The sequence below is a fragment of the Theropithecus gelada genome, chromosome 19 (assembly GCF_003255815.1).
Source record: "Theropithecus gelada isolate Dixy chromosome 19, Tgel_1.0, whole genome shotgun sequence".
NCBI lineage: Eukaryota > Metazoa > Chordata > Mammalia > Primates > Cercopithecidae > Theropithecus > Theropithecus gelada.
The window spans coordinates 39,636,497-39,651,051 of NC_037687.1; the positions used below are offsets into that span (position 1 = coordinate 39,636,497).

The 14,555-nt window shown below is 53.6% G+C and overlaps 1 protein-coding gene across 1 annotated transcript; it reads left to right on the forward strand.

The window, feature by feature from the left end:
* The first annotated feature begins 344 nt into the window (after positions 1-344).
* HIPK4 (homeodomain interacting protein kinase 4) lies at positions 345-14,555 on the forward strand. Its single transcript, XM_025367718.1, has 4 exons — positions 345-1,122; positions 9,694-10,050; positions 12,660-13,505; positions 14,056-14,555. The coding sequence occupies exons 1-4, from the start codon at positions 658-660 to the stop codon at positions 14,236-14,238; spliced, it is 1,851 nt and encodes a 616-aa protein (XP_025223503.1). The 5' UTR covers positions 345-657; the 3' UTR covers positions 14,239-14,555.

Consider the following 14,555-nt stretch of genomic DNA (forward strand, 5'->3'; position numbering starts at 1 on the left):
CATATCTGACCCTGCCCTCCCCTGCTCAAAGCCCTTCTGTGGCTCCCCAGGGCCCTCAGAACAGAGTCCAAAATCCTTAGCCTGGCATTCAGGGCCTTTTATCCCTCATGCCACAGCAGTCACAGGCTGGGACAGGAGTTTTCTGAACACAGACAGCCACACATCACATCTCCCAAGCTCAACAAGGCCACCTTTCCTCGCTCCTGCCTTATCCCCGTTCCTGTATGCCCAAGGCCCACGATTAGACTCCCCTCTGTCAACACTTCACCTGTTTGGTCTTTGCAAGGTTCCACGACTGGGCGGGGGAGGGGGGCCCCAGCCTGGCACCCCACCCCCACTCCAGCCAGGGCTCAGGTCTCCAACAACAGAACCAGAGCCACTCAACAGCGCTGGAACCCATTCAGTGGGGCCTGGGGCCCCTCATCCCAAGCCAGGAGGGCTTTTGGGGAGGGGCGCAGCCCCTGGCAGACTGACAGTGTGGCCTGGGGATTTGGGGGTGCCAAGGAAGCAGGGGCCAACCTCGTAGGAGGAGGCACGAGTGCGGTTCTCTTTCCCCCACTGGGGGGCCTGCTGTGTCGGCGGCCAGGCGGGAGGCCTGGGCGGCAGAGCCAGTGGCGCAGGGGCCTGGGCAGGGCGGTGTCTGGCAGCGGGGGCACCATGGCTACCATCCAGTCGGAGACCGACTGCTACGACATCATCGAGGTCTTGGGCAAGGGGACCTTCGGGGAGGTAGCCAAGGGCTGGCGGCGGAGCACGGGCGAGATGGTGGCCATCAAGATCCTCAAGAACGACGCCTACCGCAACCGCATCATCAAGAACGAGCTGAAGCTGCTGCACTGCATGCGAGGCCTGGACCCTGAGGAAGCCCACGTCATCCGCTTCCTCGAGTTCTTCCACGACGCCCTCAAGTTCTACCTGGTCTTCGAGCTGCTGGAGCAAAACCTTTTTGAGTTCCAGAAGGAGAACAACTTTGCACCCCTCCCTGCCCGCCACATCCGTACAGTCACCCTGCAGGTGCTCAGAGCCCTGGCCCGGCTCAAGGAGCTGGCGATCATCCACGCTGATCTCAAGCCTGAGAATATCATGCTGGTGGACCAGACCCGCTGCCCCTTCAGGGTCAAGGTGAGTAGGGGCCGTCTAGGGTGGCTGTGTCCCTAGTTCCTTGTCTTTTTCTCAGCTTCTTCTAGCCCTGGATGGGGTGTGTGTGTGTGTGTGTGTGTGTGTGTGTGTGTGTGACGGACTTTCATTCTGTTGCCCAGGCTTGAGTGCAGTGGCACAATCTCAGCTCACTGCAACCTCTGCCTCCTGGGTTCAAATGGGTTCAAGTGATTCTCCTGCCTCAGCCTCCCGAGTAACTGGGATTACAGGGATGCGCCACCATGCTGCCCAGCTAATTTTTTTTGTACTTATTGGAGATGGGGTTTCACCATGCTGGCCAGGCTGGTCTTGAACTCCTGACCTCAAATGATCCCCCTGCCTCGGCCTCCAAAAGTGCTGGGATTACAGGCGTGAGCCACTGTGCCCAGCCTACTTTTTAAAATTTTAAGATATTTATTTATTTAGTTTCAGAGACAAGGTCTTGCTCTGTTGCCCAGGCTGGAGTGCAGTGGTACAATCATAGCTCACTGCAGCCTTAAACTCCTGAGCTCAAGCGATCCTCCCACTTCAGCCTTCCAATTAGCTGGGACTATAAGCACACACCACTGTGCCTGGCGAATTAAATTTTTTTTTTTTTTTTGTGTAGAAACGAGGCCTTACTATGTTGTCCAGGCTGGTCTTGAACTCCTTGGCTCACGCAATCCTCCTGCCTCAGCTTCCCAAATCACTGAGATTACAGGCAGGAGCCACTGTGCCCAGTCTCTTCAGACACTAAGATTTCTCTTATCTACCTCTGGGGCCTGAGGTCTTCCCAGAGTCCTGTCCATAATGGCTCTGCTCTGCCTTGCTCCTGGCCCCCAAATCCTCCCCATCTTCTTGTCCCAATTCTGATGTCTTTTCTGTCCCAGACCTGAGGTCTCCCCTGTTCCCTTCCAGGCCCTGAGGTCTCCCTGTCCTGCTCCATTCTCAGCTCAGCTTCTCTGGCCTGGTCCTGTCCTTGTGGGGCTGACATTCTAGTGGGAGACAGAGGGTCACCAAGATAAATGAGTGAAATATGATAAGCAAGTGAGAAGCAGGGAGGAAGTGGATGCTGGGTGTTCATAGAGATGGGTGGTGCTGAGTGAGCTTTTAGACATGGTGGTCAGCTAGGCCTCACTGAGAAGGTAACTTTGAGGGAAATCCTGAAGGAGGGAGAAAGCTGTGTAGACATCTGGAGACAGAGCATCCAGGCAGAGGTAACAGCCAGTGCAAAGGCCCTGAGGTAGGAGTCTGTTCTCACGCTACTATAAAGAACTACCTGTAGGCTGGGCACAGTGGCTCACACCTATAATTCCAGCACTTTGGGAGGCCAAGGTGGGTGGATCACTTGAGGTCAGGGGTTCGAGACCAGCCTGGCTAACATGGTGAAACCCCATCTTTACTAATAATACAAAAATTAGTTGGGCGTGGTGGCACACGTCTGTAGTCCCAGCTACTCGGGAGGCTGAGACAGGAGAATCACTTGAACACAGAGGTGGAGGTTGCAGTGAGCCAAGATGGTGCCACTGCCCTCTAGCCTGGGCAACAGAGTGAGACTCCATCTCAAAAGCAAACCAACCAACCAACAAACAAACTACCTGAGACTGGGTAATTTATAAATAAAGAAAAGGTTTAATTGACTCACAGTTCCTTATGGCTAGAGAGGACTCAGGAAACTTACAATCATGGCGGAAGGTGAAGGGGAAGCAAGGCATGTCCTACATGGCGGCAGGAGAGACAGCGTGCAGGAGAAGCTGCCACTTTTAAACCATCAGATCTCATGAGAACTCACTATCATGAGAACAGCATAGGGGAAACTGCCTTCAGGACCCAATCACCTCCCACCAGGTTCCTTTGGTGACATTTAGAGATGAGGTTTGGGCAGGGACACAGAGCCAAACCATATCAAGGAGTGTGCCAATTGTATGCATTTGAAGAACACCAGGGAGGCCTGTGTGGCTGAAGCAGAATGAATGAGGTGAAGAGGGAAGAAATGAGTCCAAGGAGGTGATGTGGCCAGGCATGCAGGGCCTTGTTGGTCACAGCACGGATTTTGGTTTTATTCCGAGGAAGATGGAGCCACAGGAGGAATCTAAGCAGAGGAGGACTCGGTCTGACTCAGAGAAACAAGCCTAAGCCTTGTTTCTCTGGCTGCATAAGGGGAGCAGACAGGGGTGGGTTGGGCAGGAGCAGGAAGGCAGAGGGGTGACTGTGCTAGTCCAGGTGGGAGATGTGGCAATTGGGACCAGAGTCAGGGCAGTGGCAGCAGGAGACTTCGGTGGATTCTGGGTAGATTTCGGAGCTAGAGACAAGAGGATTTGTTGATAGATCTTACATGAAGGGTGACAGGGCGAGAGAGGAGTAGAGGGGGACAAAAGCCTGTTGGTCCGAGCAACTGGAAGCATGTGTATTACTCATCATGGTCAGTTTGTCGATGAATAAACATTTACTGAATGCCTGCTTTGGGTCTGGCCTTGTGCTGGACACACAGAGGCATCTCCTCCATACTGTCACAGGCCCCTGGTGCTGACCCCTCTGTCCGCTTTTTTTTTTTTTTTTTTTTTTTTTGAGACAGGGTCTGGCTCTTTCGCCCAGGCTACAGTGCCATGGCACCTTCTCGGCTCACTGCAACCTCCGCCTCCTGGGCTCAAGTGATCCTCCTGCCCCAGCCTCCCGAGGAGCTGGGACTACAGGCATGCACCACCATGCCCAGCTAATTTTTGTATTTTTTTTTTCTTTTTTGAGATGGAGTCTTTTTTTTTTTTTTTTTTTTTTGAGACAGAGTCTCGCTCTGTCGCCCAGGCTGGAGTGCAGTGGCGCAATCTCGGCTCACTGCAAGCTCCGCCTCCCGGGTTCACGCCATTCTCCTGCCTCAGCCTCCTGAGTAGCTGGGACTACAGGCGCCCGCCACCGCGCCTGGCTAATTTTTTTTGTATTTTTAGTAGAAACGGGGTTTCACCGTGGTCTCGATCTCCTGACCTTGTGATCCGCCCGCCTCGGCCTCCCAAAGTGCTGGGATTACAGGCGTGAGCCACCGCGCCCGGCCTGAGATGGAGTCTTGCTCTTGCTCTTGTCACCCAGGCTAGAGTGCAATGGCATGATCTTGGCCCACTGCCTCCTCCTCCCAGGTTCAAGCGATTCTCCTGCCTCAGCTTCCTGAGTAGCTGGGATTACAGGTGCCCGCCACCCGTACCCAGCTAACATTTTTTTTTTTTTTTTTTTTTTTGAGACGGAGTTCCACTCTTGTTACCCAGGGGGGAGTGCAGTGGCACAATCTCAGCTCACTGCAACCTCCGCCTCCCACATTCAAGCAATTCTCCTGCCTCAGCCTCCCGAGTAGCTGGGATTACAGGCATCTGCCACCACACCTGGCTAATTTTTGTATTTTTAGTAGAGACGGGGTTTTACCATGTTGGTCAGGCTGGTCTCGAACTCCTGACCTCAGGTGATCCACCCACCTCAGCCTCCCAAAGTGCTGGGATTACAGGTGTGACCACCCGCCTGGCCAACTTTTGTATTTTTTGGTAGAAATGGGATTTCATCATGTTGTCCAGGCTGGTCTCAAAGTCCTGAGCTCAAGCAATCTGCCCACCTTGGCCTCCCAAAGTGCTAGAATTACAAGTGTGAGCCACCACGCCCAGTCCTCTGTCTGCTTTTGAGTTTGATACTGTCTGGATGGGTCTGAACCAGGGGCACCCTGAGGGCAAGGCTGGGGCTGACTTAGTCATCACTGTGTCCCTGACATCTCCCAGCACTGCAGTCATGGAGCCAGTGCTAAATGAATGCTTGCCAGAGATACAGAGACACAGAGACAGAAAAAGGTGGATTATTCTGCCCCAAGAGGTGGAAGGTCAGAGACCCAGGGAAGCAGGGACTTCTACAAACACAGCAGAGGACAGACAGGACAGATCCATAGCACCTGACCAGCATTATCACCCCCACTGTCTCTGTGGAATGAATGAATGAATGAATAAATGAATGAATTCCATAAATATGGATTAAGTACCCACGGTCACTTAGCCTCTTGGGTACTGACACCCTGGCACTCTGGGATCAGAACTGCAATTAATAACCATTTCATGATACTGCTTTCTGCAAGTAAAAGGTGAGAGATGGCTGGGCGGTGGCTCATGCCTGTAATCCCAACACTTGTGGGAGACCGAGGCAGGTGGATCACCTGAGGTCAGGAGTTCAAGACCAGCCTGACCAATATGGTGAAACCTCGTCTCTGCTAAAAGTATAAAAATTAGCCGGGCGTGGCGTCAGGTGCCTGTAGTCCCAGCTACTCCAGAGGCTGAGGCAGGAGAATCACTTGAACCTGGGAGGCGGAGGTTGCAGTGAGCCGAGGATACGCCACTGCACTCCAGCCTGGGCGACAGAGGAAGTACCTCTGTCTCAGAAAAAAAAAAAAAGAAAATTAGCCAGGCATGGTGGCACATACCCTGGAATCCCAGTTAATTGGGGGGCAGAGGCAGGAGACTCACTTGAACATGGGAGGCAGAGGTTTTGCAGTGAGCTGAGATCACGCCACTGCACTCCAGCCTGGGCGACAGAGCTCAACTCTGTCTCACCAAAAAAAAAAAAAGTGAGAAATGGCTGAATGAAAAGCAGAAAAACTCAGAGAAGGAAACTGAGGCTGGCCAGGTGTGGTGGCCTGAGCCTGTAATCCCAGCACTTTGGGAGGCTAGGGCGGGTGGATCAACTGAGGTCAGAAGTTCAAGATTAGCCTGTCCAACATGGTGAAATCCCGTCTCTACTAAAAATACAAAAATTAGCCAGGTGTGGTGGGGTGCACCTGTAATCCCAGCTACTTGGGAGGCTGATGCAGGACAATCGCTTGAACCCGGGTGGGGGTGGAGGTTGCAGTGAGCCGAGATCACACCACTGCACTCCAGCTTGGACAAAAGAGTGAAACCGGCCGGGCGCGGTGGCTCAAGCCTGTAATCCCAGCACTTTGGGAGGCCGAGATGGGCGGATCACGAGGTCAGGAGATCGAGACCATCCTGGCTAACACGGTGAAACCCCGTCTCTACTAAAAAATACAAAAAAACTAGCCGGGCGAGGTGGCGAGCGCCTGTAGTCCCAGCTGCTCGGGAGGCTGAGGCAGGAGAATGGCATGAACCCGGGAGGCGGAGCTTGCAGTGAGCTGAGATCCGGCCACTGCACTCCAGCCTGGGCGACAGAGCAAGACTCCGTCTCAAAAAAAAAAAAAAAAAAAAAAGAGTGAAACCATCTGAAAAGGAAAAAGAAAAAGAAACTTAGGCCAAGAGAGAGTCACGGAGATTCAGAGTGAAAATGGCAGACAGCTCCACCAGAGGCATGGGGAGATACAAAGGCTTTGGGCGATTCGCGGCGTTGGTTCTGCAGCTGTTGGTCAAAGCACCTGTCATGTGCCAAAGGCCTGTGACAGGTGTGAACAGTGCCTGATGAGGAAGACAGAAGAAGACCTGGACTTCAGGGAGGTGTCTTCCTAGTGGACGACACAGAGACAGAGATGGAAAGAGAGAGAGACACTGAGAGACAAGAGACAGGCAAGTGATGGAGAGGTAGATGCAAAGAAAGAACAAGAGAGGTACAAATGGCCAGGCACAGTGGCTCATGCCTGGAATCTCAGGACTTTGGGAGGCCGAGGTGGGAGGATTGCTGGAGCCTAGGAGTTCAAGACCAGCCTGGGTAACATGATGAAAACCCATCTCTACTGAAAATACAAAAATTAGCCGGGCATGGTGGCATGTGCCTGTAGTCCCAGCCACTTGGGAGGCTGAGGCAGGAGAATCGCTTGAACCTGGAAGGTGGAGGTTGCCTTGAGCCGAGATCACGCAACTGTACTTCAGCTTGGGTGACAGGGTGAGCCACTGTCTCAAAAGAGAGACAGAGAGATACAAACAAGAGATGGAAATAGAATGAAGGATTACAAAGCCCATACATTCATTCATTCATTCACTCATTATTTACTGAGCCCCTGCTGTGTGCCAGGTACTGTTCTAGGCATCTAGGGATATGGTATTGAACAAAGTGGATATAATCTTTGCCCTTGTGGGACTGACATCCTAGCTGGGGAGAGAAATGCTGAACTTGATAAGGAAGTAGACTAGGGCCAGGTGTGGGGCCTCATGCCTATAATCCCAGCATGTTGGGAGGCTGAGGCAGGAGGATCACTTGAGCCCAGGAGCTTAAGACCATCCTGGGCAACATAGTGAGACCCATCTCTATCTCTACAAAAAGTTAAAAAATTAGCTGGGTATGGTGGTGTGTGCCTGCGGTCCTAGCTACTCAGGAGGCTGAGGCGGGAGGATCTCATGAGCCCTGCAGTTCGCGGCAGCAGTGAGCTATGATGGAGTCATTGCACTCCAGCCTGGGTGATAAAGCAAGACCCTGTCTCTAAAAAGAAAAAAAAGGGCTGGGTGCAGTGTCTCACGCCTGTAATCCCAACACTCTGGGAGGCCGAGGCAGGCAGATCACCTGAGTCAGGAGTTTGAGACCAGCCTGGCCAACATGGTGAAACCCCGCCCATCTCTACCAAAAATGCAAAAGATTAGTGCTTGTAATTCCAGCGACTCGGAGGCTGAGGCAGGAGAATCGCTTGAACCCAGTAGGTGGAGGTTGTAGTGAGCCAAGATCACACCACTGCTCTCCAGCGTGGCCGACAGAGCGAGACTCCATCACAAAAAATAAATAATTAAAAATAAAATTAAAATAAAAAATTAAAAGATATAGTGTGTGAAATGGCATTAAGAGCGATGGTGGGGCTGGGTGTGGTGGCTCACGACTGTAATCCCAGCACTTTGGGAGGCCGAGGCGAGTGGATCACCTGCAGTCAGGAGTTTGAGACCAACCTGGCCATCATGGCGAAACCCCGTCTCTACTAAAAATGTAAAAATTAGCTGAGCGTGGTGGCAAGCGCATGTAATCCCAGCTACTTGGGAGGCTGAGGCAGGAGAATCACTTGAACCTGGGAGGCGGAGGTTGCGGTGAGCCAAGATTGCACCATTGCACTCCAGCCTGGGTGACGAGCAAAACTCTGTCTCAAAAATCTTCATCTCAAAAAAAAAAAAAGAAAAAAGGAAAAACAGGGGCCTGGCAGAGGGATAGGAAGGGTGGGGGCTGATGCTTTAACAGAATGATTAGGGGAAGCCTCACTGAGAAGGTGATCATTTTTTTTATCCTCCCTTTCTGCTTTTGATAGAAACATGACATTTGAGTAAAGACCTGAAGGAGGTGAGGCAGGGAGCCCTGTGTTCATGCAGGGAAGAGCATTTCAGACAGAAGGAATAGCCAGTGCAAAACCCTGAGCTGGGAATGTCTGATTTATTCAAGGAATAGTGAGGAGGCCCTTGTGGCTGGAGGAGGGTGAGTGACGGGGACAGTGGGAGATGTGGCAGAGAGGTGACAGAGCAGACGTTGGAGACCTGTGGGCCACGGTGAGGACCTTGGCTTTTGTCACAGGATGTGACTGTGAGCAGGGGAGGACCCAATCTATCCCAGGCGACCACAGGGTACCCCTGGATGCATGTGAGAGACAGACTAGGGGGCAGAGGAGAGGAGCAGGGAGACCAGCGAGGAGGCCCCTGTGTCAGTCTAGGTTGGAGAGGATGTGGGATAGGACCAGGGTGGGGGCTGCAGATGGCATGCAGAGCGAGCAGATTCTAGATCTGTTGGCTGATGGACAAGGTGTGGGGTACAAGAGGAAGAGTAGGGTCCTAATCCTCCTATGCATAGTTCTAGTGGAGAGAAACAGAGACAGAGTCAGTCACTCGAACCAGACACAAAGACTGGAAGAGACAGAGATAGCGACTTAAGAACTATGACCACAGCTGAGTGAGGTGGCTCATGCCTGTAATTCCAGCTAGGGAGGCTGAGGCAGGTGGATCATCCGAGGTCAGGAGTTCGAGATCAGTCTGGCCAACATGGTGAAACCCTGTCTTTACTAAAAATACAAAAATTAGCAGGGCATGGTGGTGTGCACCTGTAGACCCAGCTACTGGGGAGGCTGAGGCAGGAGAATCACTCGAACCCAGGAGGTAGAGGTTGCAGTGAGCCTAGATTGTGCCACTGTACTCCAACCTGGGCAACAGAGTGGGACTCAGTCTCAAAAAACAAACAAACAAACAAACAAAAAACAACAAGAAAGGCTGGGCACAGTGGCTCACGCCTGTAGTCCCAGCATTTTGGGAGTCCGAGGCATGTGGGTCACCTGAGGTCAAGAGTTCGAGACCAGCCTGGCCAACATAGTGAAATCTCAACTCTACTAAAAATACAAAAAATTAGCCAGGCGTGGGGGCGGGCGCCTGTAATCCCAGCTACTCAGGAGACTGAGGCATGAGAATCGCTTGAACCGGGGAAGTGGAGGTTGCAGTGTGCCGAGATAGTGCCATTGCGCTCCAGACTGGGCAACAAGAGCCAGACTCTGTCTCAAACAAACAAAAACCAACAAAGCGACTAAAGAGTCACAGACCCAGAGACGGCCAGAGTCAAATAGCAGATGCAGGAATATGCCAGGTGAGGGATGCCAGGGGTGGCCCGGCTGGGCTGTCCCTGCACTTGACCTGCCCACTCGCCCTCTTCTCCACCCGACAGGTGATTGACTTTGGCTCTGCCAGCATTTTCAGCGAGGTGCGCTACGTGAAGGAGCCATACATCCAGTCACGCTTCTACCGGGCCCCCGAGATCCTGCTGGGGCTGCCCTTCTGCGAGAAGGTGGACGTGTGGTCCCTGGGCTGTGTCATGGCTGAGCTGCACCTGGGCTGGCCCCTCTACCCCGGCAACAACGAGTACGACCAGGTGCGCTACATCTGCGAAACCCAGGGCCTCCCCAAGCCGCACCTGCTGCACGCCGCCCGCAAGGCCCACCACTTCTTTAAGCGCAACCCCCACCCTGACGCCGCCAACCCCTGGCAGCTCAAGTCCTCGGCTGACTACCTGGCCGAGACGAAGGTAAGGGAGAAGTTGGGTGAGGGCAGTCAGTGTGGGGGCTGTTACATGAAAAAAAATCTAGGATGGGCGACGTGGCTCACACCTGTAATTCTAGCACTTTGGGAGGCTGTGGTGGGAGGACCCCTTGAGCCCAGGGGTTTGAGACTAGCCTAGGGAACATAGTGAGACCTCCTCTTTATAAAACGTGGAAAAAAAAATTAGCTGGGCGTGGTGGTATGGGCCTGTTGTCCCAGATACATGGGAGGCTGAGGCAGGAGAATTCCTTGAGCCTGGGAGATCCAGGCTACAGGAGCTGTGGTCATGCCACTGCACTTGAGCCTGGGTGATAGAGCAAGACCCTGTTTCAAAAAGAAAAATAAAAGAAAAATCTATCAGACCAGAAGAATGGAGTGAAAAGAATAAAAAACAAAATAAAAGAAATTTTTTCTTCTTTTTTTTTTTTTTTTTTGAGAGGGAGTCTCGATCTGTTGCCCAGGCTGGAGTGCAGTGGCGTAGTCTTGGCTCCCTGGAACCTCTGCCTCCCGGGTTTAAGGGATTCTTCTGCCTGAGCCTCCCGAGTAGCTGGGACTACAGGCACTCGCCATCACACCCGGCTAATTTTTTGTATTTTTAGTAGAGATGGGGTTTTACCATGTTGGCCAGGCTGGTCTCAAATACCTAACCTCATGATCCACCCGCCTCGGCCTCCCAAAGCGATGGGATTACAGGCAGGAGCCACTGCGCCCAGCCAAAAAAATATTTTTTTAGGCCGGGCGCGGTGGCTCAAGCCTGTAATCCCAGCACTTTGGGAGGCCGAGACGGGCGGATCACAAGGTCAGGAGATCGAGACCATCCTGGCTAACCCGGTGAAACCCCGTCTCTACTAAAAAATACAAAAAACTAGCCGGGCGAGATGGCGGGCGCCTGTAGTCCCAGCTACTCTGGAGGCTGAGGCAGGAGAATGGCGTGAACCCGGGAGGCGGAGCTTGCAGTGAGCTGAGATCCGGCCATTGCACTCCAGCCTGGGCGACAGAGCGAGACTCCGTCTCAAAAAAAAAAAAAAAAAAATATTTTTTTAATATTTGAAAAAAATTATTTCTGGGCTGAATCTCAGTGAGAACTGGAACTTGGGGGTCAGCCTAGGGCATTTTCACAGCAAGAAAGAGCTGGGTGAGATCAAAGGTGGGACTTGTCAGCTGCTTCAGCAAGATAGATCTGGGGGAGACACCGCAGGGAGAATTGGATGTTTGGAAGTCAGGTGTGAGGGCTGCTCTAGCAAGACGGATCTGGGTCATACTACAAGTGTGACAGGAAGATTGGGGCGGCTTCTCTGCCAGCTTCAGCTCTGGGGTCAGCAACTTGTGTGGCAAGAGGGATGAGACCACGGAGAAAAAATGAGGACTGAGACTGGCTGTGAGAATTGCAAAAGAGGCCAGGTGCAATGGCTTATACCTGCAGTCCGAGCACTTTGGTGGGGCCAAGGCAGGAGGATCGCTTGAAGCCATCCTGGGTGACATAGCAAGACTGCGTCTCTAGAAAAAATTTTTTTAAATTTAGCCAGGCATGGTGGCACACACCTGTAGTTCCAAGCTACTTGGGAGGCTGAGGTGGGACGATCACTTGAACCCAGGAGTTGGTGGTTGCAGTGAGCTGTGATTGCACCACTACACTCCAGTCTGGGCGACAGAGCAAGATCCTGTTTAAAAAAAAAAAAAAAAGGATCTGAGGCCAGGCGCAGTGGCTCACACCTGTAATCCCAGCACTTTGGGAGGCTGAGGCGGGTGGATCACCTGAGGTCAGGAGTCTGAGACCAGCCTGGCCAACATGGTGAAACTCTGTCTCTACTAAAAATACAAAAATTAGCTGGGCATCGTGGTGGACGCCTGTAATTCCAGCTGCTTGGGAGGCTGAGGCAGGAGAATCGCTTGAAGTTGGGAGGCAGAGGTTGCAGTGAGCCGAGATTGTGCCACTGCACTCCAGCCTGGGTGACAAGAGTGAAACTCTGTCCCAAAAAAAAAAAAAAAATTTCTGAGACCTCAGGTGAGTCTAGAGGTTTGGGGCAGCAGCCAGTTTGCTACCTCTATGGCTTTGCCCCTCCAATCTGTGCAGCAAGAGCCTGAGACTAGGAGTTTGAGGTCACAAGTCTTGATTTCACAGCAAGAAGGGTCTGGATGGGACCACAGGTGAGACTAAAAGTTGATGGCAGTTCCATAGCAGGGAACTAGTTCCATAAACTAGTGTAGCAAGAAGGGTCTGGGTTCTACCACCGGGAGGCCTGGGATCAAGCGTGGAGCTGTGGCAGTAAGAGGGACCTGGATTTGATTCCAGGGAGGACTAGAGATTCTGGGCAGCCCCTCTGCTAGCTGCCGGTAGGGGCTGCACCCATGGTGCTGGGGTGGACTGGAGGTCTGGGGCGAGGGGTGGAACTTGGACCAGTGAAAGCTTTGGGTTAGATTAGAGCAGCTCGGGTGTGACAGATCCAGGGTGGCCCTCCTAGCAGCCAGAGAGCTCCAAGGCAGATCATGGGCAGACCTGGAAGTTGGGGCTACATGTGGGTGCCACAGCAAGAGTGCTCAGGGCCCTAGCCCTGCACAAGGGTCAACCCTGCTCCCTTCTCCATGCCTCGCCAGGTGCGCCCACTGGAGCGCCGCAAGTATATGCTCAAATCCTTGGACCAGATCGAGACAGTGAATGGTGGCAGTGTGGCCAGTCGGCTGACCTTCCCCGACCGGGAGGCACTGGCAGAGCATGCCGACCTCAAGAGCATGGTGGAGCTGATCAAACGCATGCTGACCTGGGAATCACATGAACGCATCAGCCCCAGTGCTGCCCTGCGCCACCCCTTTGTGTCCATGCAGCAGCTGCGCAATGCCCACGAGACCACCCACTACTACCAGCTCTCGCTGCGCAGCTACCGCCTCTCGCTGCAGGTGGAGGGCAAGCCCCCCGCGCCCGTCGTGGCTGCAGAAGGTGGGACCCCCTACTACCATCTGGCTGAGGAGAAGGAGGCTGCAGGCATGGGCAGTGTGGCCAGCAGCAGCCCCTTCTTCCGAGAGGAGAAGGCTCCAGGTATGCAAAGAGCCATCGACCAGCTGGATGACCTGAGTCTGCAGGAGGCTGGGCATGGGCTGTGGGGTGAGACCTGCACCGATGTGGTCTCCGACATGATGGCCCCCCTCAAGGCAGCCATCACTGGCCGCCACATGCCCGACTCGGGCCCCGAGCCCATCCTGGCCTTCTATAGCAGCCGCCTGGCAGGCCGCCACAAGGCCCGCAAGCCACCTGCGGGTTCCAAATCCGACTCCAACTTCAGCAACCTCATCCGGCTGAGCCAGGTCTCGCCTGAGGATGACAGGCCCTGCCGGGGCAGCAGCTGGGAGGAAGGAGAGCATCTCGGGGCCTCTGCTGAGCCACCCGCCATCCTGCAGCGAGATGGGGATGGGCCCAACATTGACAACATGACCATGGAGGCTGAGGTGAGCCGGGTGCATTTAGGATACGATTAGGGTGTGAGGAGGCTCAGCACACACTCACCCACCTTAGGATAAGATTAGGATGTGAAGAGGCTCAGCACACTCAACCCACATGCAGGATATGATTAGGGTGTGAGGAGGCTCAGTACACACCTAATACCGTCAAGATATGGTAAGGCTCAGGACATGTTCAGCTATTTCCAGGCTGTGACAAAAACTCAGGGCACAGTAATCTACTTATAAGAAGTGATAAAGAGCCTGGGCAACATAGTGAGATCCCGTCTGTACCAAAGAATTAGAAATATTAGCTGGTTTTGGTGGCATGCATCTGTAGTCCCAGCTACTCAGGAGGCTGAGGTGGGAGGATCACTTGAGCCAGGGAGGTCGAGGCTGCAGTGAGCTGTCATCACATCACTGCAAAGAGGCGATAAAGGCCTAGCACTGGTAAGACCCTAGCACGTGCTCACCCTCATCAGGCGGAGCTGACAGAGGCTCAGCAGACATTAACACACTAACACTGCTTGGCTGATGCCCCTCTCCTCTTCCCCCACAGAGGCCAGACCCTGAGCTCTTCGACCCCAGCAGCTGTCCCGGAGAATGGCTGAGTGAGCCAGACTGGACCCTGGAGGGCGTCAGGGGCCCACGGGCTCAGGGGCTCCCACCCCGCCGCTCCCACCAGCATGGTCCGCCCCGGGGGGCCACCAGTTTCCTCCAGCATGTCACCGGCCACCACTGATGGTGATTCCACCCCTGCCCATCACTGAGGGCTGCACTAGCTGAGCTGGCATCCCCTCCCAACCTGAACTGCTCCTCAGAGCCATCTCCCGAACCCACAAATTATTCTTACAGAAAGATAGTTATCTGGAAATTCCCATTCCCCGTCTGCGGTGCGGTGCGTGCCTGCACACTTCTCTTAAACACAGCAGAGCTTTGGAGTCTGGCCCATGCTCCTTGGCCAGAGGGACAGCAGGAAGAGGGGGCTGCACCCCGCTGGCCCTGCGACTGCCCTCGGCCCTGCTGCCTCTGTCTGTTTCAATATAGAACTGTTCAGCA

What these genes read in the sequence shown, in the direction of transcription:
- HIPK4 (XM_025367718.1), top strand. Translation starts at nt 658, where the DNA reads ATGGCTACCATCCAGTCGGAGACCGACTGCTACGACATCATCGAGGTC. An exon ending in GCTGCCCCTTCAGGGTCAAG is followed by an intron (nt 1,123 to 9,693) that starts GTGAGTAGGGGC and finishes TCCACCCGACAG; the next exon opens with GTGATTGACTTTGGCTCTGC. An exon ending in ACTACCTGGCCGAGACGAAG is followed by an intron (nt 10,051 to 12,659) that starts GTAAGGGAGAAG and finishes ATGCCTCGCCAG; the next exon opens with GTGCGCCCACTGGAGCGCCG.